This window comes from Aspergillus japonicus (assembly GCF_003184785.1).
Source record: "Aspergillus japonicus CBS 114.51 unplaced genomic scaffold BO86scaffold_44, whole genome shotgun sequence".
Lineage (NCBI taxonomy): Eukaryota > Fungi > Ascomycota > Eurotiomycetes > Eurotiales > Aspergillaceae > Aspergillus > Aspergillus japonicus.
The window spans coordinates 204,842-224,872 of record NW_020291681.1 but is presented as its reverse complement, the minus strand read 5'-3'; the positions used below and the strand labels follow the sequence as shown (position 1 = coordinate 224,872).

At 56.2% G+C, this 20,031-nt stretch overlaps 7 protein-coding genes across 7 annotated transcripts; 3 read left to right on the top strand and 4 right to left on the bottom strand.

Moving 5' to 3' along the window:
- The first annotated feature begins 163 nt into the window (after positions 1–163).
- BO86DRAFT_390963 (ubiquitin-protein ligase RMD5) lies at positions 164–2,183 on the top strand. Its single transcript, XM_025672499.1, has 4 exons — positions 164–541; positions 610–737; positions 805–1,572; positions 1,663–2,183. The coding sequence occupies exons 1-4, from the start codon at positions 421–423 to the stop codon at positions 1,879–1,881; spliced, it is 1,236 nt and encodes a 411-aa protein (XP_025525471.1). The 5' UTR covers positions 164–420; the 3' UTR covers positions 1,882–2,183.
- A 622-nt stretch (positions 2,184–2,805) lies between these two features.
- On the bottom strand, positions 2,806–5,623 carry BO86DRAFT_150613 (putative Sin3 complex subunit (Stb2)). The gene has a single exon (XM_025666305.1). The coding sequence runs from the start codon at positions 5,502–5,504 to the stop codon at positions 2,871–2,873; it is 2,634 nt and encodes an 877-aa protein (XP_025525470.1). The 5' UTR covers positions 5,505–5,623; the 3' UTR covers positions 2,806–2,870.
- A 712-nt stretch (positions 5,624–6,335) lies between these two features.
- BO86DRAFT_390961 (Tim10/DDP family zinc finger protein) lies at positions 6,336–7,034 on the bottom strand. The gene is made up of 2 exons (XM_025672498.1): positions 6,898–7,034; positions 6,336–6,759 (listed from the first exon to the last, which is right to left on the bottom strand). Exons 1-2 carry the CDS (start codon positions 6,993–6,995, stop codon positions 6,576–6,578), a joined length of 282 nt encoding a protein of 93 aa, XP_025525469.1. The 5' UTR covers positions 6,996–7,034; the 3' UTR covers positions 6,336–6,575.
- A 668-nt stretch (positions 7,035–7,702) lies between these two features.
- Positions 7,703–9,590, top strand: BO86DRAFT_150591 (putative lysyl-tRNA synthetase). The gene is made up of 4 exons (XM_025666304.1): positions 7,703–7,905; positions 7,965–8,129; positions 8,195–8,620; positions 8,679–9,590. The coding sequence occupies exons 1-4, from the start codon at positions 7,827–7,829 to the stop codon at positions 9,485–9,487; spliced, it is 1,479 nt and encodes a 492-aa protein (XP_025525468.1). The 5' UTR covers positions 7,703–7,826; the 3' UTR covers positions 9,488–9,590.
- A 161-nt stretch (positions 9,591–9,751) lies between these two features.
- Positions 9,752–11,208, top strand: BO86DRAFT_366593 (uncharacterized protein). The gene is made up of 3 exons (XM_025670107.1): positions 9,752–9,880; positions 10,030–10,182; positions 10,248–11,208. Exons 1-3 carry the CDS (start codon positions 9,817–9,819, stop codon positions 11,114–11,116), a joined length of 1,086 nt encoding a protein of 361 aa, XP_025525467.1. The 5' UTR covers positions 9,752–9,816; the 3' UTR covers positions 11,117–11,208.
- On the bottom strand, positions 11,203–14,300 carry BO86DRAFT_366591 (uncharacterized protein; the record flags this gene model as incomplete). The annotated part of the gene is made up of 4 exons (XM_025670106.1): positions 13,875–14,300; positions 13,361–13,437; positions 13,167–13,311; positions 11,203–13,118 (listed from the first exon to the last, which is right to left on the bottom strand). Exons 1-4 carry the CDS (start codon positions 14,056–14,058, stop codon positions 11,203–11,205), a joined length of 2,322 nt encoding a protein of 773 aa, XP_025525466.1. The 5' UTR covers positions 14,059–14,300.
- A 187-nt stretch (positions 14,301–14,487) lies between these two features.
- pxa1 (putative peroxisomal ABC transporter (PXA1)) lies at positions 14,488–17,308 on the bottom strand. The gene has a single exon (XM_025672497.1). It carries the CDS (start codon positions 17,087–17,089, stop codon positions 14,645–14,647), a length of 2,445 nt encoding a protein of 814 aa, XP_025525465.1. The 5' UTR covers positions 17,090–17,308; the 3' UTR covers positions 14,488–14,644.
- Positions 17,309–20,031: the final 2,723 nt, after the last annotated feature.

Sequence of the window (20,031 nt, the reverse complement as noted above, 5' to 3'; positions counted from 1 at the left end):
CGGTGTAGATCAGGTATTGCACAGTGCTTGGAATACAGTACGGCAGGTATCGGCGATGACCCGGTAGCACGTGATGTGACATGTCGTAATTGGCTGGGACAGCAGAGTGTTGTATTACCACGGAGAGGAGGCCCGGGTTGCTAACTTGCTCACCTGCTCCGGACACTCACCTGCCCATCATTGCATTGTGACCCCCTCCAGATCCCTCGTTCTCTTCCTGGGTTGTCTTCTACTCTCCGGTACATTGCAGTTGTCTCCTCAGTCCTAAATCCTTTGTTTATCGATCGCCAGAGGCACCAGTAAGCGAACGCCTGCCTTAGGGATCCCCAATCTATGGCTATTGCCAGCTCCGCCCTCAAAGAGCGGTAACTGTCGGACACCGCTTTCATACGCCCGGCCTCGAGCCTGCCCCCCATCACCATGGAGCTCGTGCAGAAAGAACATGAGAGACTCGTAAAGAAGACCAAAGCCGCTCAAGGCCTCAAGTCGGTACAACACTCGATCGATCTATTGCAAAATGCGCGGGACGCTATTGCTGCAGGTTGGTTCCCTCCTCAGGCCCACCACCCCGCAGTCACCGAACTATACTGACAAGAGGATCACCACCAGATCCGAGTCAAGCATCGATTATCCTCGCCAAGCTACAGAATCCGGTCAAAGCATCCTTCGATTCCATCAATGACAGTCTTAAAGAGACCCATAGCGGTCTCAACAAATACTCGAAGGCCTTGGACAAGGTAGCACGAGCCCGGATTCGTCCGATCTTGACGCCCCCGCCTGGATGTTGGCTGACAGACCTCCTAGCTATTCAAAGACAGACCCCTCCCGAGCATGGAACATGACCTCCTCTCCTCCCAGGAACACCTCATCAACCGGGCCATCGCGATGCATCTGCTGAGGGAAGGGCAGTTCTCGGTGGCGGCCACCTTCCTCTCGGAGATGGCGGAAAAGAAGGCCGCGGAGAATAAGCAAGCCAACACGGCAAACGCCACCGAAAATGCCGCATCCCTCCTCGACATCGACGAGGTTCCGTCTGGCGAGGTGCGCAAACAGTTCGCCACGATGTACTACATCCTCCACGAGTTGAAAGAGAACAACAACCTACTGCCCGCCATACAATGGGCCCGGGACAATGACGAGGCGCTGGCGGCGCGGGGGAGCAACCTCGAGTTCGAGCTCTGTCGGCTGCAGTTCGTCTGGCTCTTCCACGGGGCCCACGACCAGCAGGGTCCGACCCCGGCCGGACGACAGGCGGCTCTGGCATACGCCCGCCGCGAGTTCCACGGCTTCCTGCCCCGGTACCTGCGCGAGGTGCAGCAGCTCATGGGCGCGATGGCCTTCTGCCCCAACCTGCAAGACTCGCCCTACCGGAGCATCTTCAACAACCCCTCGGCATGGTCCGACGTAGCACACTCGTTCACGCGGGAGTTCTGCTCGCTGCTCGGCCTCTCCGCGGACTCGCCCTTATACATCGCCGCCACCGCCGGCGCAATCGCCCTCCCAACCCTATTGAAACTCCAGACCATCATGAAAGCCAAACGGACCGAGTGGACCACCGAGAACGAGCTGCCGGTAAGAATGCCCCCCCCCAAAAAAAAAAAAAGAAAGAAAGAAAAAGTCCCCGCATACCACGAGAATCCTAATAACGCTCACGCCCGGCAGGTCGAAATCCCACTCCCCCCATCCTACCTCTTCCACTCCATCTTCGTCTGTCCCGTTTCCAAGGAACAGACCACCGACGAGAATCCACCCATGATGATGCCCTGCGGGCACGTCATTGCCGAGGAATCGCTCAAACGATTGTGTAAGGGCAGCCGGTTCAAATGCCCTTACTGCCCGAGCGAGAGCCATCCGCGCGAGGCCAGGAAGGTGTTCCTCTAGGTCGTTTATTCTCCTGTTCGAGTCGTCATCAAAACCAAGGCCACAAGTAAGTACATATCACTACCTCCTCCTTACCATGTAATCAGCGGGCGTCCAGGGGTCAGAACTCAGTACGTACATTGTTTCGAGTATTTCTTTTATTATTATATGTCTCTTGTTCCTTTGCGGCGTTATCAGGAATTGGGTCGGGCTGGATATTCGGTATTTCTTTAATGAAGCGTAGCGCAAGGGATGGAGTGGGTGGGTTAGGTGTACATATTTCCTATTCGTATCTCATTGATCAAACATCCAAATGATTTCAATCCGAAGACAGTTCCGATTCTCCAGATCTTTCCGAGGTACTCTAGACGCGGATGTGCGCCTAAGATGGATAGGGAACCCCGGCTTCCTTCGTTTTGGGTGTCATTTTTGAGAGCAAGCGCCAACAAACCCGGTGGTTTGGCGGGGGTCCCGCTATCCAGCCGGTTGGTCTATATACATCCGAAGTGACGCGCATCACAGCCTCGGTTCACAACCACCGCTTCCAACGTGATCAACTTCGCCAGCCTGGAAGTTTTCCAGGCACGGGTAGGTTTTTGGCAGGAAAACGCCCTGTGGAGAGTGGAATATTGCATTCCTTCGGTGCTTGGTTTTCGAACTTTCAAATTTTCAAGAACTCGCAAATAACGGTAGATGTTGCCATGCCGTCCCGGACTATATCTAACTGACCACGCAGTGGAAACATAAATTCCCGCCGTGGGTTCGGAGTTACGGCACACCCCTGGAACACAACACAACACAACACAACACAACACAAATGTGGTATATACTAGCATCTGCTTTTCATTTGATTGCCTTTAATTTCTCTCTTCTACAATAAACAGGGGGTATACAACTCGAGGTGCTGGAACAAATACAGCGAAGATACCTACTTATTACACACGGAAGCGGACACGATTCTCCTCCACCGCTGAACGCGAACGTGGACTCAAACGCAACGCAAGTCAGCTCTACAGACCAGCCAACTTGCCCAGCCAAGATAGCCAGGAGCCACCGTTGCTGCTGCTGCTGCTGCTGCTACCCTGCTTGTCCTTCTCCCTCTCCCCGCGCACCAGCAACCGGACCCTCGTCTCCACGTCGGCGACGTGGCGTTCGAACTCGCCGAGGCCGGCCTCGACATCCTCGACCTTGGACTCGAGGACGTGGAGCTCGTAGTCCAGCTTGGCGCCCATGAGTTCGACGCGCCGCATGTAGTCGGTGAGGTGGGTGTGCTCCTCGGTCAGCAGGTCGGAGGATTTGCCGCGCAGCTGCTGGAAGACGGCGAGCCGCTCCAGGTAGGCGGCGTTGATCTTCTCGTAGCTCTCGTGCAGGCAGCGGTTGAGGTCGTCGACCGAGGTCACCTGCTGCTCGACCCAGGGGGCGGTCTGCTCGCTCAGCTCGCGGATCTGGGCGCTGAAGAGGCGGGCGTCCGAGGCGAGGACGTCCTCGTGGCGGATCGCCTCCTCCAGGGGAGCGTCGGGCCGCTCCTGGATGCTGCTGCTGCTGCCGCCGACCCCGTCCCAGCCGAGCACCACCTCTTCCACGGTGCTGAAGGACAGATGCCGGGGCCAGTGGTCGTCGGTCCGCTCGGGGTTCGCCCTCGTCTCCGGGCCCAGCAGCTGGGCGCAGCTCCGCGGCCGGCGCAGCAACATGATCCCAATGTCGGGCGTCCGCTCCCGGTCGGCGGAGACGTCGGTCGAAGGGGTCCTCCGGCGGGAGTCTTCGTCGGGCACTTCTTCCTCGGACGGCGGCTGGAAGACTGGGACCTTGCGGGCAGACTCCGAGTCGGCAGTGTCCGGAACGGCCTCCACCGTGATTGCGGGTGTCTTTGCTTCGGGTGATTGTGGGGGCACCATGCTTGGTACAGACTCGGCAGCCGCGGCATCCTCGTTGAGAGCTCGGCCCTCGGACTCGTAAATGCTTCCTTGCTCTGCAGGGTTCGGATCACCATCGGGCTTTTTCGGCGGATTTGGTTCGGTGTCGCTGTCAATCGGAGGCAGGTGAGACGAATCGCCATAGCCATACTGCCCCTCCCGCGGATGCTTCGACGGATGGGATCGCAGGCCCACCGCATCTTTGAATCTGCCAAATCCCGCTCGCGCGTCTGACACCTTTCCACTCACGCCTCTCCGCACGATGCTACTCAAGTTCTGATCCTTCTCGTCGAAGGTGGCGGCTGATTCGGAAGGTTTCCGTGGGCGATCCGCCTCCGATGGCTGCCGATCCACGGTCATGTCCTCTTGAGAATGTCTCTTCCGCGTCGTCCAAAGATAGCCGCCTTGCTCATCGTTGGTGAAAAGCATGTCCGCTGCGCCCGGGCCGCCACCGAACGACTCGCCGATGGCACCCTTGCGTGGCTTGCCCCTCCACAGCCACTTTGCCCTCTCGCCTTTCACCAGACGCGCAAAGGTGTCAATGTCCAGAGTCTCGATGTCGGCGATCCCGCCCTTTTCGCGACCCCGAACCATCCCCATCACCATCTCACCGCCATGCCCGCTCAGCTCGGCCACCGTCGACTTCACCGCGTCGGTCCAGCCCTCGGCATTCGCAGCTTTCGCAGTGGCTCGATGTAATCGGTCCAGGGTCTGGCGGTCCAGCCGTCTGGTTCGTTTCATCTTCTGTGATTTCTGGAAGCTCCCGATCCCCCGTTTGAGGTTCGGGATATCGAACGCGTCCTTGCCAACGGGGGCACCGAACGCATGCAGCCGATTCCGGGCCCCGATGAGGGTTCCGAGAAGAGCCGAGACCGAGATGGGGCCTAGCATACTGTCGCTGGGTTCGATGTTGTACAAGTCCATCCCAATCTCGGTCCACCAATCGGCTATGGCCGCCTCGGTCATATCACAAAGCAGGCCGTCGACATACTCCGGCGCCAGGTTGCCGAACATCATCAAGGCGATCTGGCACTGTTTCACCAGTTCCACCACGGCACTATACAGGGGTACTCTTTCGCTGGTCCGGTAGAGTTGGTGGAATTTGGCTTCGGTAGCAGGCGACGGGGGCTGCAGCTTCAAGCTAGCACGGCCCGAGCAACCTAACCTCTTCAGATTTTCATTGACGATGAAATCGTCCTTGTGCTTGAGGACATCGCCGTCCGGGACGGGTATGAGTGCCAGGGCGCACGGAAAGATGCTGAGATCGGTGACCATCAGCGTCCCCAGGGGCGTGTCTCGCTTCTGGGCCTGGCATTGCACCACAGCGTTGAAGTACAGCCGCAGACGGGGAGACCACGTCGACTCATCCGTCGGGACGCTCAGCACCCCGACGGCGACTTTGTGCGACGGATCTCCGGTGTAGGTCGTAATAATGAAAGTCGGATGGATCCGCGTGCACGCCCATTGCTCAACAATGTAGACCTCGTACCCACTCAGAGTCATTCGCCGATGTAGCACAATGGTCGCCGGGTCCTCCTCCAGGTAGCGGAAGGCAACCGGATCGGTGAAGACGAGTTTCTGGTGGCCCGGCCGCGGAGGCGGCGACTGTCCGTCGGGGCCGGTCGTTTGCACGAGCGGACTCTCTTTCGGTACTATTTTGGTCGGCTCTCGTGCTGCTGTTGCAGCAGGCGTGGCAGGCCCACCGGTCTGCGTGGGAGATGACGGTGGCATGGTGTGTGATAAACGGTACCAGCTTCCCTAACACATAAGGGATGAGTACAGATTCGATCTCTGGGCGAGGGGGGGTAGCGATGAGACGAGCGTTGTAGAACCGGCCAGGGAACTAGAGATCAAACGCGGTAAGAGTGAAAAGAAGAACGCGACACCAAATGGTTAACCCTCCAGGGGTGTTTTCTCAGTTGGACCAGCGATGAAGAAAGCAAGTGCCATTGACATATCCGGGAAACTGGATGAGGGGGGCGGATGGGGGCGCCGATGGAGCCTCAAGCTTCAACGTGAGGTGCCAAGCTAGGGGCCGTCAGTCCATGTCATCCCGTGAGGATATATTTGGCGAGGGTGAAAGGAAGGGCAAAGGAAGAAAAGCACAGGCGTTGTTGGCCGCGAAGCGGGTGGTTGTTGCGGTGCGGTGCGGTGCGGTGCAGTGCGTTCATTCCCTTTTGGTTGCCGGGCATTGCAGCCAACGACGTCACAAGGGGATTTCCGGTGCAACTTATCGGTGAGCGGTGAGCCGAGGGTTTGATTGAGACGGTTAATCAACTCGACTCAGTAAGATCCAGATTTTGAAGAGTTCTAAGAATAACATGGTTTAGAACTCTGTAGTCTCTGTTGTCTGAAGAGCTTCGTATTGCCTTATCCGGACTGGCTTCTAGAACAATGGACGCCACTAACGGTGCATCAAACGCAGCTGCCTACCGGTCAGCCACAGCTCAGCGGCCCAGCCAAGCGTCCCAGCCACATCTTATGTCATGCTCGATGTTAACTAATGCAGTAGCTCTACCTGGACACGAGCAATAAAGACAGACCCTTCACATCCAGGATAGATTTCATTCCCAATGCTATCTGATCCCAAAGACCATTCCCACTTTCTATGCGAGAGACAATGTCATCCAAAATGCCAGAACCATGTCATCACGGGCAAACGTAGCGCAACAAATCCTGACGATATGCACGCACAACTTTCCCCGGAAAAAAAGAAAAGAAAAAGAAAAGAAAAGACCCAATCAATGATACAAATACATAAATGGAAACAGTTTTGAGCCCCAGAGTATATCAATCAACAGTTTACATGCCCATGCCCATGCCACCCTGTCGGTTGGCGGCCTCACCCTGCATCTTCTCGCTGACCTTGATGTTGACCTCGAAGAACTTGGACACGCAGCGGTCGAGGCAGACAGACTCGCCCTTGTTGAGATCGCCTTCGCGGTAGTCGTTGGGGATGCACTTCTTGGTGCAGGACTCGGTCAGGCTAGTTGATTATCGGTGGTCAGTTTCATGCCGGCGACAGATGGTGTATGGAGCCGGGAGAGTGGAGAGGGCGGTCATCGAGGGCTGGAAGGGTAGCTTCACGCAGAGCTTTCAGGCTCAGGTTCATCGGTCGACTCACCGGTTGAACATGTCGGAGATCATCTCCACCTCGGTCTCAGCGGCAGCAATCTTCTGCTCCGAGGACATCTTGGGGGCACCGCCAAAGAGGAAAGACATTGTGATGATGGGGGGGGGGGGTGTGAGAGGTGGGGTAAGCTAGAAGTATAGGTTAGCAAGATCTGGCAGCCGATAGAGAAGCCTTGGGAAGCATGGCGCTCACATTTGAAGATCAAACAAGGTTAAGAGTTGTATAGTTGGAACTCCAGAGTCTCTCTCGCTCTGCTTGTTTGAAGCTCCGGGAGCGGAAGGAAAGTCGGAGCGGGCTTCCTGCCTCTCACCGCCTCAGGATTTTCTGTCGGCTGCCTTTTTCCCCTGCTTCTCTTCCGCACACAACCTGCTCTTGTTTTCTTTCCCGTCTTGCTGCAAATGATGTGAGCACGTAGTCCTTGGTCTTTCTTCTTTTCAATGCAATCCATCCGCCCGCAGTGGGCATCGCGGCTGAGAGCCGGAAGGCGTCTGTTTAGGTGAGTTGGCCTAAGCGGCACTATTTCTGCCTTGCAATTGTTCGTTATGATGAGACATACCCTTCCATTTCTCAGAACCGCTGCACTGAATGCTTGGAGGGAAACCTCCAAGTAATGAGCGCAACTGGAAGACTAATGTCATCTGAATTCAATACCTTTTTGTTCTCTGCCACGCTTGCATCTACTCATCAAGTACAATTGCTAATACGGCATCTTCAGTACAGGAGCACCCATCTCAACCCGTACACAGATTCTGCAGGCCAATGGCCAGTTTGCTCGAGTAAATCAGCGCCTCGCTGCTGCCAGTGCCCCAAGGCATAGCAGCAGCGCAGCCTCCCCGGAAAGAGCTTTCAAGGAGCGTCTGCAGGAGGTCCAGAAGACACTTTCCGAGGCATATCCTCGGCTTGAGAGCAATGAACACTCCATGAGCACGGCGGAGTTTCGGGACCGCTACTGCCACCTAGATTATAATGAAGTAGAAGGAGACACGGTTGTTGTCCATGGTAGGTCTCTGCCTCCGCTGGCGCTCTACCACATGTTGTCTCCGTACTTAGATCAGTAGGTAGGATACGTACCTCTAGACTGGCTGGCAACAAGTTGATCTTCTTCGACATGTCGCAAAATGGCCATAAAGTGCAAGTGATGTGCAATATCCGTCAATTGGAAGGGGTGACTCCCGAACACTTCAGAGATTTTTCGCGGCTGCTTCGCCGGGGCGATGCCTTCTGTATGTTCCATCTACCAGTACACCCGTTGTATTCCTTCGGTCCTCGACTGAACGTTCTCCCCCAGCCGTAACCGGTAGGCCTCACCGCACCGGACGAGGCGAGCTCACCATCCTGGCGACTCAACTGCCTCAACTGCTTTCGCCTTGTCTGCACGATGTGCCTTTGGACGCCCATAAGCACGAGACTTCCCCATATCCTCGTCATGTTCAGTTCCTGGCCGATCAGCGAACGGCAGACATCATCCGCGCCCGGTCGGCTATCATCCAATATGTTCGCCAGTTCTTCGTCGACCGAGACTTTATGGAAGTCAACACACCGATTGTCGAGGCAGTAGCAGGGGGTGCAATTGCACGCCCCTTTCACACATCTGCCACCGAGTTTCCCGACCGGCAGCTGTCTCTGCGCATTGCGCCGGAACTGTGGTTAAAGCGGTTGGTCGTTGGAGGGTTCGATCGAGTATTTGAGATAGGGCCCTCGTTCCGCAACGAAGGTAGGGGATGTTCGCGTGGACCTCGATGTGGGCGAGAGTGCTGACAGCGGGAATTCAGGACTGGACAAGACACACAACCCGGAGTTTACTACCTGTGAATTCTATCACGCCTATGCCAACCTGGAAGAGCTGATCTCCATTACGGAGAAGCTTCTCTCGGGCTTGTCAACCCGCATCGACGAGGTGAACACCAATAACACGTTCACTCCCACCGAGGCGAACTTCACTGCGCCATTCCGTCGCATCGACTTTATCACCGGAATCGAGGAGGCCATCGGCCGCAAACTGCCGGAGCTTACTTCGCCAAATGCCTTAGCGCAGGTCAAGGAACTGTATCGCGACCTCTCCCTCCCCGAACCCTCAAGTCCAACCCTCCCGCGTCTCCTGGACGAGCTCTGCAGCAAATATGTCGAGCCGCAGTGCATCGACCCCACCTTCATTATCAATCCGCCCGAATGCCTGTCCCCTCTGTCCAAGTCTTTCGTCGACCCGACGACCGGCCAGCGCGTTGCCGCGCGCGCCGAGCTGTTCATCGAGGGCCGGGAGGTGGTGAACACCTACGAGGAGGAGAACTCTCCTTTCGAGCAACGGCGCAAGTTCGAGGACCAGGTGCGGTTCAGCAAGGAGGCCAACGAGACTGAGGAGATCGACGAGAGCTACCTCGAGGCGCTGGAATGGGGATTGCCCTCGACGGGAGGCTGGGGGTGCGGGATTGATCGGCTGTGCATGTTGTTCACGGGGGCCAAGAAGATCAGTGACGTGCTTCCGTTTGGCAATCTCCGGCAGGTCACTCGTCGGTCTGAGAAGACTGAGAAGGTTGGCGAGGAGGAGGAGGAGGAGGAGGAGGAGGCTGTTGAGAAGGTTTAGTCCTCTCTATAAGGGATGTTCGTCAGCTACACCCCTCTATTGTACATTACCACAAACTTTACCCATAGATACCATATATCCAGATCTCTCCTATCGCCAGATATCTCCGTCCACCCCATGCCAATGAGTATACAGTATCTGTATCTGTATCATCCTCGGCAAAGAATGGGCTGACAGCCGATAAGCCGTTGATAAGCGGGCATCGGAGCGGGCCGAGCCAAATTTTTGTCTGGGGAAATCATCCTTTTTTTTTGTTCTTTCTTTCTTTCTTTTTGTTTCCTTCTCGCAGTCTGTATTTTGTCGGATCACAGAATCAAGACGACCTCACCATGACTCTCGAGAACATCCCGCAAGGCCAGGCCGTGACCGTGAGCCTGAAGGAGTTGATTGATGGTAAGCTGGACCTTACCCTGCACTAGGCATACATGTACATCAGCATCCACCAGCATCCATCGTGCGCGCGATAGCATACATCCCCTCACGATTCCCCCCTCAACCCACCAAACCCACCAAAGCCACCCAAACCTAACCACAAAACCCAGGAACCATAACCTTCGCCACCCTAACCGAAGCCTTCGGCCCCTCCTCCCTAGGCATCATCATCGTCAAAGACCTGCCCGCGAACTTCGCCCCGCTGCGCGCCCAAGTCCTCTCGAACGCCTCCTACCTCGCCGCTCTCCCGCAGGAAGAACTAGGTGCGCCCTTGAACCCCCTCCCCCTCTCTTCTGAAAGCACCCCACCTCTCTAACTCCTCAACCAGAAACCCTCACCTCCGCCGCAGCCAAATACCTAGTCGGCTGGTCGCACGGCAAAGAAACCCTGCGGCCCGGCGTCTACGACACCCACAAGGGCAGCTACTACCTCAACTGCGCCTTCCACCAGTCGCCCGACCTGCAAGGCGCCCCGGCCGACCACCACCCCGATCTGAGCGAATACACAGCCCCGAACATCTGGCCCGCCCCGACAAGCCTCCCGTCATTCGAGCCCAGCGTCCGCGAGTTGTGTAGCCTGATCATCGACACCGCGGCGCTGGTGGCGCGCGCGTGCGATCGGTTCGCGGTCGAGAACGTCTCCGGCTATGTGCCGGGGTATCTGGAGAAGGTGGTGCGGGGCAGTTTGACGACGAAGGCGAGGCTGTTGCATTATTTTCCGACCACCACGCCGGAAGAAGAAGTAGAGGGGGCTGGGGCTGAGGCTGAGGGTGAGGGTGATGATGACTGGTGCGCGACGCACCTCGACCACAGCTGTTTGACGGGGTTGACGTCGGCGATGTTTGTGGATGAGGCGGACCAAAACCTGGCGGACAGTGGGACGCCACTGCACGAACTGCCGGCGTCGCCGGATCCCTCGGCCGGCCTGTATATCAAGTCCCGCACGGGCCAGATCGTCAAGGTCAACATCCCCCGGGACTGTTTGGCGTTCCAGACGGGCGAGGCGCTGCAGCTGATCACCCGGGGCCAGTTCCGCGCGGTGCCGCATTTTGTCAAGGGCGCGCGGACGGGGCTGGACGGCCGCAGGATCGCCAGGAATACGTTGGCGGTGTTTACGCAGCCCAATTTGGAGGAGGAGGTGCAGCCCGGGGTCTCGTTTGCGGATTTTGCGAGGGGGGTCGTGGCGAGGACGTATTAGTGGGAGGTTCATGGATATCATGGATAGGTAGAGGGGGGCTTTGGGTTATTCTGTGTTGGTTGGGACGGCAGTCAAGATTGGAAATGCTACGCTACATGCTCATCTCCCATCATGCGCGCGCGTTTGTTCTGCGGCTGCGCCAGCCCAGGAACGTAGTCCCCTCCTTCGGTCTCCTCGGTGCCACCCCGTAACTGATCGATCCGCAGCGTGTAATCTTCCTGCTCGGACTCACTCTCCCCCCCACCAGAGACAGCACTCGTCCCGCCATCGCCATCGCCATCGCCATCCTCCGCCGAACTCGCCGGCGCACTGCTGTCCACCGCGCCCAACCCCGTGCTGACCAGCTTGCTGAGCTTGCCGACCTTCGCAAAATTCGACGCCGTCTTGGTCGACGGCCGGCCCACATCGCCGGGGATCTTCGCATCGCGGAAGTCCGCCGCCTTGGCCGTGCCGTCGATCACCCGCAGATTGGCCCGCCACATCTTGACGTCGCGCACGTCGCTGTAGTGGCCCACGTCCTCGCCGTTGAGCGTGTCGAGCGCCAGCGTCTGCGTGCGGAAATCGCCCCAGAACCAGCGCTTGCCGGCGCGGATGCGCTCGTCGGTCGCCCGCGAGTACGCCCGGCCGCGCAGCACCCCGTGCAGATCGTAGCGGAGCGCCGGCGAGCGGAACAGCAGCTGCATCGCGTCGGGCTCGTAGCAGCGGCCCAGGATCATGTCTTGGGAGATGTTCACCAGCGCCCCCGCGTGGAGCGGGTACCACTCCCCGTAGCCGCTCATGCCGACGTAGTGGAAGGTGCTCGCGATCTCGTCCGAGGTGAGGGGCTGCGGTTGCGGGGAGTTTGGGGTCCGTTGTTGTAGGAGGGCTGCTGCGCGCTCGCGATCGTTCGTGTACACTTTGCCCTGGATGCGCACCTGGTACGTCTCGGCCAGTTGTCTGGAGCGCGGGTCGGCGTCGCACTCCTTCAGCTCGAGGCGGATCTCGTGGATGACCATCACGTTGAGAGTGACTGCTGTCGTCGCAGGACTGACGGTATCTGTATCTACCTCGTACCCCGACGGTTTGAGCCGGACCGCGTCGCCGACAGCCAGGAATTCCGCCCCCAGGAAGATCCCGCGACAGTAGATCGCGGCGTCCGGCCACCTTCCCTGAAAGCGGTACTTCTCCAGCAGGCTGAACGACGCCATGACGGTCAGGGCATTCTCGATGGACGGGTGCAGTTGCTCCCGCGGCACGCCCTGCAAGAAATGCTCGTACGCGCCGAACGGCCGGATGCACTTCATGGGCACATACTTGTGCTGCAGAGAGTAGCTCTTGTCCTCGCTGTTGGGGTCCGGGAACGTCTCCACCCGGAACCCCGAGTAGTTCGGCCCCCATGTCTTCGGCGTCGTGACGACGATATCCTGCAGGACCACATCTTCCTCGGGCAGCTGGCCGACGACGCCCGCGCGCCAGTCGGGAGCCCCGTGCCATTGCTTGTGTCTGTAGATCTGGACCTGCCCCGCCTCCGGGTTCCACGCGAGCTTCCCCTCGTACTCCGTCGTCCACAGCACCAGCTCGCCCGTGCGCGGCACAAACGACGGGAGCATGTTCAGCTTCTCCAGGTATTCGCGCAGCGGCGTGCGCTCGGCGCGCCAGTCCATGCTGTCGGTTTCCGTGATCTTCTCGTCTAGCTGGCCCTTCGCGCGGAGTTTGATGACGGCAGCTTTGAACACGTCCGGGGTGCCCTCGCTGTCGGCGATGTATTGCATGCTGGATTCCGACGGCCGGCCGGGCAACCGTTCGGAGGAGCGTATAGCAACAGCAGAAGTACTAGCAGCAGCAGCAGCAGCAGTAGAACCAGGAGGTCGACCGGGCTTTCTGCCACTGCCGGGAGGTCGGCCGCGTCTGCCGGGGGTGCCTACAGGTTTAATCGGGGTGCGGGTGCCGGACGACGTGCGCGTGCCCGAGCCGTAAGGTCGTCCACGGGGCCGGCCAACTCCTCTTCCGATCGGGATACCGTCTACCTATCACGTCAGTAGATTCCAAGCAGTTAACCTGAGGAACGTACCTCTCTTGCGCTTAGCTAGCTTCTCGCAGAGATGGCAGGAGCAGGGCTCCTTGCCTTGGTTCATCAGATGGCAGAAATGCGGAAAAAACTGGACAGTGGAGTAGAAGTATTGTTGAAGTGGATGGCCGTAGAGGAAACGATCTCGCTGGGTTGGGCGTTAAGAGCATTCACTAGATATCAGTTGTGCAACTCACGATATTGGGGTCCGTTCCCCGCGGTCTGTCGAAAATCGCAAACCCGTCTGGTAAAGAATCCAGAATGTATTCCTGTCCTGCATTTATATTAGAATGTGTCTGGGATAATGGTTGATTTGACATGAGAGTGCAATGTGAGAGTGAAATGTGCAGGATCACGGTACTTCCATCGTGCATGTTAGGTTGCACGCGCATGAGGTTAAACATGGATTGGCGAATGGTCAATGCACAAAACATAGGATTTCACAACAAGAGCCACGGGGTATCAATCCAATTGGACAAATCTGGAATATAAATAAAGACCTTGGGGTGGAAAGAAAGCCACCAAGCAGATCATAGCCCGTTACACTGAACTTGAGACAAACAGCAAGCGAGACATGGAGGGCGGAACGGAAACAAGCAAGCATGACACAAAGTACCTGTACCCTACCCATACATAGATATCAAACGGAAAGTAAAATGCAAACAAATTTGAGACACACGAAATAGTTGTAAGGATGAAACATAAACCTACCAGGTTTATAAAAGCCCAGCTCCTGTGCCCACAGCCTCGCGATCTTGCGCCGATAGTAGCTGTCGTCGGGCATGTCGAAGTGGTCCCCCGTCGGCCATCCAGCTCGATCCCCATCGCTGTATGTAGTGTCAATGGGGATGACAATCACCCCGGGATCTTCGTCTTCCATCTTAATGTTAGCCATTATGTGGTCAGATCGCCCCTCCGCGGGATAGCGCTGACTTGCGGCCTCTGCTTGATTCTAGGGGAGGCGCGGGAAATGCGAACAACTCCGTCGTTTTTGCCTACCCTTGAAACAGGTGTCCCAAGAAGCCACTGGACATTCTTGTCGTCACAAATAGCCAGGAGTGTTGCGATAAATTGTGTGAAAATGTCTCGAAGACAGTAGCTTGGTCTCTAATAATTCAGGTAAAGGGGAAAGTCGCTGGGAAAGAAGCTTTGGAAATTATTCGAAAATTGTTAGAAAATCAATTATGGTTGGGATTCCATTGCATTGCCGTGGCTGCCAGTCATGTGATTTACGGGGCAATGAAAGGAGATATATTCACCAAACAGAAAGACTTAGAAGATGGGGGTCTTGTTGAGTGAAGAATTGTTTGCAGCTGAGACCGAGCTCAGAATTATCTTATTCAAATACCCATAGTCTTTACGTGAGGTGATGTGATATGTAGTCGGGTTGCTTCCCTGACCTTGCAGCTGTTGGTGATGAATATAGTGTACCGCAACGCATCACAAATGTAAAATGAAGCAATCAAGTAAGTCGCCCCTTCTCACTGAGCTTCTACAGCTTCGGAACCTGTCTCGTAAGGCGGAGGGCTAAGTTCGCCCTCTTCCACCCAGACCTTGCGCAACTCCTCCTCAATCTCTTCTCGGCGCCGTTTCCACTCCTCTACCTTGTCTAATCGCTTGCGGATCTCCTGGATCTCCTTCTCGACCCCCAGCTTCTCCTTGGCAGTGCCAATCCTCTCCAGCTCCCATTGTTCTCCTTCCGCGCCAATGCTAATGTTCAAGCTGTAGGTGTGGTACTTCTTCAACGATGCACGCGTGGAGATCGTAATGACCGTGATGCCGCGCTCCTTTGCTCGATCGTACAGCAGACCCTCCACGTCGGATGAGACCGCAGAGGTCCCCTCATCAAGAAAGGCGTACCGCGGCTCGTGGTAATAAATGCGAGCCATGGCCATGCGCTGTTTTTCTCCACCGCTCAATACATCCTTCCACTCTTTCCGGGAGTCCCAGCCGCCCTCCCGCGAAGGGAGGTAGCCCAGGTGGGCATCATCCAGGATCTTCTGCAGCATCGCGTCCGATACTCCGGCCTCGTGCATGTCGATCTCCGAGTGGGGGTAGATGACCTGATCCCGCAGGGTTCCGACGCTCAGATACGGCCGCTGAGGCAGGAACATGATGCCGTCGAGCCCGAAACCCCGCGGCCGACTGACCAAGCCACGATACACCGGCCACACCCCGGCAGCAACCCGCGCAATAGCAGACTTGCCAACGCCATTGGGTCCGGAGATCAAGAGATGGTCTCCAGAGTGCACGACAAACGACAGCGACTCTAGAAGCTCATCGCCGCCGCGGGGATAGAGGGATGGGGCAACGATGGGAACCTGCTCGAGGCGCACGCCATCGAATCCATTGTGGACGGTTCCCTGAACGTCGGCCAGAGAGTATAGTTCCGTATTTGAGTCCCGCGGAGGGTAGTATGCATTTGCGTGAACCCTATGGAGGGTGGAGATGAGGCTGTAGACTCTGGATGTGTACCCAGCCAGTTCCGAAATGTCCTTGATGCTATACATCATCCGGCCGCCCGCGTCCGCTAACGACAGCATCAAGCGTTTGTTCGTGATGAATTCTCTCATGCGGTCGCGCTCACGACCGGTGCCTTCCGGTAAATCGAGCAACTCCAGGGCGCCGCCCGATCCGCCCCACGCAGGTAGGAAGATTGGCAGGGAGGTGACAAGATAACCGAAGGCAGACCAGGCATACTTCAGAATCACGTCTTCGAGCATGTTATACCGGATCTTCAGACTGTAAATCCCCTCCATCCATCGCTGGAGGTCTTTGAAGCTTCTTGCCAGAAACACACGTTCGATATCCGCGCCACCATAGAACGAGACCTCCTCCGCGTTCGCGAGGAGCCGGGAATGCAAGCTACGAAAGTCCCCCTCTTTCTTCCCTTCGACAGCTTTCAATTTGCCGAACGGAGGTGAGAGTCTTCGAAGGACTGCCGCCGTGCTGAAATACCCAGTGAGGATTCCAGTCAGAGCCAACGGTCCCAAGGAGCGATAAAGCTGGTAGTTGAAGACGAACAAGTCCACCAACGGCTTGCCCATCGAGGAATAAAGTGATGCCGCTGCAGTGCAGAACTGGGTGAGGTCTTGCGTGATGAACTGGTCCGCCCCTTGGCCGATGCTGCCGTCCAGGTTCATCAATTTGTAGTAGTTGTTGTCGTTAGTAAGATAGAGATCATGAATGTACCGCGTCAAGCGGGTCCGGAACGCGATAGACACTTTGGACTGGAGGAACTTGATCATAGCGTTGGTGTATGATGCAAGTGTTCCAATGCCACACCACTTCACGATGCCCCAGGCAAAGGCCCGGCCCTTACCGGCGACGAGGTCTCGCACGATCTCGCCATCAAGGCGGGCAACCAATAGAGAAAGATACGTCCGTAGGAGCAGGAAAACGCCATGGCCCATCAAAAGACCCGTCTCTTTACTGCTCCATCGGGGCACCATGATGCTCCCAAGGCTGAGGAACTGATGCAGGAAAGCGAGGTTCAGGCCTGGCTTCGTCATCGGCGGGGGGGTCTGGCTACTGGACGCGCCGTCCCCGACGCGGGCGGCAGCAGGAGGGCTTAGAAACAGTCGCCGGTGCGCATCAAATGTCGTGGGTTTGGTTGGATAGATCTTGACCTTCGAGGTCATGGAACCCTTGTAAGGTACGTATATGGTCCGGGTTCCATCTTTCCCTCTGATCCCAGAGTTCCGGCGTAGTAACCGCCTGCCCTGTGCATGTTCCTTTGACCTCTCATGAAACCATTTATAGCCTCCATATCCAGTTCCCAAGATCGAGAGAATCAAAGCGATGGTGGCGATGGTTTTGGCCGCTTTCGAAGAGCGCTTTATCCGGGCACGAGTGAGGTTGACATAGTAGTGGTACAATACCACGAGAGGATCCTCCCGATGCTGTAGTGTCGACTGAGCGGCCATTTCTCCGTCTCATCTACCGGCCGCGGGACCTCGGGTGGTGATTTATGGTTGCCACGATCGCAGGCTGCCGGTGCAGCAGTTGTCACCCTCAGGTGCGGACACTGAGGGCCATGAGGGTCGATGAGAAGTGCTGTGTTGCAACGTGGGGTAAGCTGATGAAGATGCGAAGGAGCTGTGATGTGGAAGCGGAAGAAGGAGTCAGAGACAAGTCAGGCAACAGGTCACATTCTTGGTACTCGTTGAAGCTAATAGCGGAGTTGCGCGCATGTGAAGACCTCGGGCCAACAACCCTGCGGAGAGGCGGAGACTCACGTGCGGAGTCCCCGGACTCTGACGTCGGTCGCTGCTACACATACGAGTAGGTATGTGGCTCTGTCTGGAAATCAGAAATGATCATTTGATGAAGATTACTCAGTAAGACGAGATTATCTATCTTTGCTGGATGCTCACCCGACTGACTGCCTTTGTTTCCGTCAAGCAGAGACTATAGTAGATGCGATGACACTATAGGGTCCGCCTGTGTTGCAGTCTTTCTATTCTTTGCGGGGACGTATTACGGTCGGCTAGCTGAGCACTCGTCCTTTTAAGATTGGAGTCTAGGTAGAAAACCAGTAATGGGTATGGATTCTTGTTGATGGATAGGTGTAGTTTTGCGACTGGCCCTCGACGTTGCGTTTGGAGGCTATAAGCCCTCGGTATATTTGCTGAGTAGTTTCAACAACTGATGGTCGAGTGGAGAAAGTGTAGTCTCCTTTCTCGTGTCGGCCAGCCCGCAAGCTAAGCCCCCGGGTTCGACCCTCGGCCCGCTCGACTATCCCCCCGTTCTCTTTCTTTTTCTCCCTTCAGTCTTCCTCTACTCTTATGTCTCCCTGTGTTGATGCACTGCGATGCAAGGACTGATTCCTCGATTCTGTCCCTACCAGCGACTACAAAATGAGAACTAAGGTTCTCGCGATCTCAAAGCTGCATCTCAGTCCTACACGGTGATTGTGCACTCCTACACCCGGGCGCCCGGCGTAAGCGCCCGCTATCCTAAAGGGGACCAAGGTCGCTGCAGCTAAGCCGGGGTTGTGCTGCTAGAGGTACAACTCGTAGCGATTACCATCCTCTTGCGTAACGATACGAGCGATCGATTCTGGGCATCAAGGCTGTTTTCAAGGATTGAGACATGCGATGCCCAAATCTGGTGGGCTGGTTTTGCGGGGTTGCGACTATGGCGTTCTCGGCCTTGATGGCGGAGATGTCGTGGGCGGGAAGTACTCAATAAGAACGCGGTTCAAAGGACCTTTGTATATTGAGCAAGTGAGCGAGTGAGTGAGTACTTTGTAAAACTGGGTTAAGCTTTGATAACGGGCAAGTTGCCGTGAGTTCGAAGTGTTCGGCGTCCCCCAGAAGCACGAGGTGCGCCAATTACCCGGAAGCTTAAGGCTAATGCGGATGTTGCAAGATCCATACATCTACCCAGGCGTGCACGTATCATACTCCTTAATCAAGGGGGGCTGAGAGGCCCTTGAGTCCTTGACAGACCTACCTCTGCTGGCTTTCGACCTCTTTTTGTGGTGACCTCGTGCCTGTGATCACTATCGGAAAGCCGTCGAACATCGATGGGCGCTTAGGTCTTTGCCAGCTCCGCATCCAACCTCACTGGACATGATTTATTATACGTTGTGCAAGCGCGCATGCCACACCTTTCAGCTAGCTGAAATAGCCCACCTGAAGCGACCGGATACAGGAGCGTCTATGGCGATAATCTCGATTCCATGCGGGCGATGACCGGCGGGACGCAGAGTCATACGGAGTCGACACCCTTCGGCTACACTGAACTGTACGCATGCAGGTAGTCGCGGTACGTGTGCCTTTGGTCAAGTCTACAGCGGAAAATATCGATCTTTGCTGCATGATAGGGAAACGAACCAGCTGCGAATCCACGAATTCCCTCTTGGGAGGGATGCACGGACCTGAGGCCTGGGCTTAGCCCGTTGTGTGACTTCTGATTCGCAGGCTTAGTCGGGAATACAGGCTTACTCCGCCCCGAACGCACTGTGAATTTGTGATAAGGTCGAGATGGCGGTTAGCTATTGTGGGCCAAGGTCTACTAGTGGTCTTGGACACATGGATGAACATCATTATTGAAGGGGGTCGCGAGCCGATCGCATGCACATGCCAATGGCGGAGGATTAGATCAATAAGGTTGGCCCTGTAAAACCAGAAATTGGTGGAGTCGAGAGCTGCCAGCCTGCCACAGACGAGCCTGCGATCGGAATACGAGCGAGCAAGAAGGTGGAGCTGTAAGGCACATGGGCTATCGTCGTCTTTCAAGCTGGTCGGCCGGCATCTGGCGGAATCCGTCCGGTGCAGGATCTCAAGAATTGACATTGGATCAAGATTCCGTACCACAGGCTAGCCAGTCCGATCGCCCGTGGTAGTAATGTTAGCTGTTAACTTGTATGTAAGTAGAGTCCAAATGGGAAGCAAGGTTCATCTGCATGAATTAGCCCGGTTCGGATAATTGAAGAAGAGATCGATCGTTGACGAAAATATGAGTAGGTAGCGCAAAAAGACATCATGGAAGCAGGTGCCGGTGCCTGTATTATCACCGGCCTCAATGAGATCATTGATGCTGATACCCCTGGATTATGCCCACTCTGGTCACCTGCGGTGGAAACACCTGCCTTCCCAATGGGTCCCTGTGCGCTTGAACTCGGGGATGAAGGCGGGTGATTGGTTCAAGCTAAAGTAGAGGATGAAAGCATGGGGAGGAGGGTGGATAATGTAGAGAAGCCTGCTGCTCGGACTAAACCAAAGCAGATGTCATGTTTATAGCCTAGCATCGATTTGAACGAGCAATGAAATTGCGATGGCACCTCCCACTTCCGCCCGAATGGCCGTCAACCAGTCAGTGTTGCTGAGTTGCAGCCCTGCACCTTTTTCCCTCTCCGGTC

Bases quoted from the DNA above. Each gene is read 5' to 3' on its own strand.
- BO86DRAFT_150613 (XM_025666305.1), bottom strand. From the start codon at position 5,504: ATGCCACCGTCATCTCCCACGCAGACCGGTGGGCCTGCCACGCCTGCT.
- BO86DRAFT_390963 (XM_025672499.1), top strand. From the start codon at position 421: ATGGAGCTCGTGCAGAAAGAACATGAGAGACTCGTAAAGAAGACCAAA. The intron at 542-609 runs GTTGGTTCCCTC...GATCACCACCAG, and splicing joins GCGGGACGCTATTGCTGCAG to ATCCGAGTCAAGCATCGATT. The intron at 738-804 runs GTAGCACGAGCC...CAGACCTCCTAG, and splicing joins ACTCGAAGGCCTTGGACAAG to CTATTCAAAGACAGACCCCT.
- BO86DRAFT_150591 (XM_025666304.1), top strand. From the start codon at position 7,827: ATGAGCACGGCGGAGTTTCGGGACCGCTACTGCCACCTAGATTATAAT. The intron at 8,130-8,194 runs GTATGTTCCATC...GTTCTCCCCCAG, and splicing joins TCGCCGGGGCGATGCCTTCT to CCGTAACCGGTAGGCCTCAC. The intron at 8,621-8,678 runs GTAGGGGATGTT...GCGGGAATTCAG, and splicing joins GCCCTCGTTCCGCAACGAAG to GACTGGACAAGACACACAAC.
- pxa1 (XM_025672497.1), bottom strand. From the start codon at position 17,089: ATGGCCGCTCAGTCGACACTACAGCATCGGGAGGATCCTCTCGTGGTA.
- BO86DRAFT_366593 (XM_025670107.1), top strand. From the start codon at position 9,817: ATGACTCTCGAGAACATCCCGCAAGGCCAGGCCGTGACCGTGAGCCTG. The intron at 9,881-10,029 runs GTAAGCTGGACC...CACAAAACCCAG, and splicing joins CCTGAAGGAGTTGATTGATG to GAACCATAACCTTCGCCACC. The intron at 10,183-10,247 runs GTGCGCCCTTGA...CTCCTCAACCAG, and splicing joins TCTCCCGCAGGAAGAACTAG to AAACCCTCACCTCCGCCGCA.
- BO86DRAFT_390961 (XM_025672498.1), bottom strand. From the start codon at position 6,995: ATGTCTTTCCTCTTTGGCGGTGCCCCCAAGATGTCCTCGGAGCAGAAG. The intron at 6,760-6,897 runs GTGAGTCGACCG...ATAATCAACTAG, and splicing joins ATCTCCGACATGTTCAACCG to CCTGACCGAGTCCTGCACCA.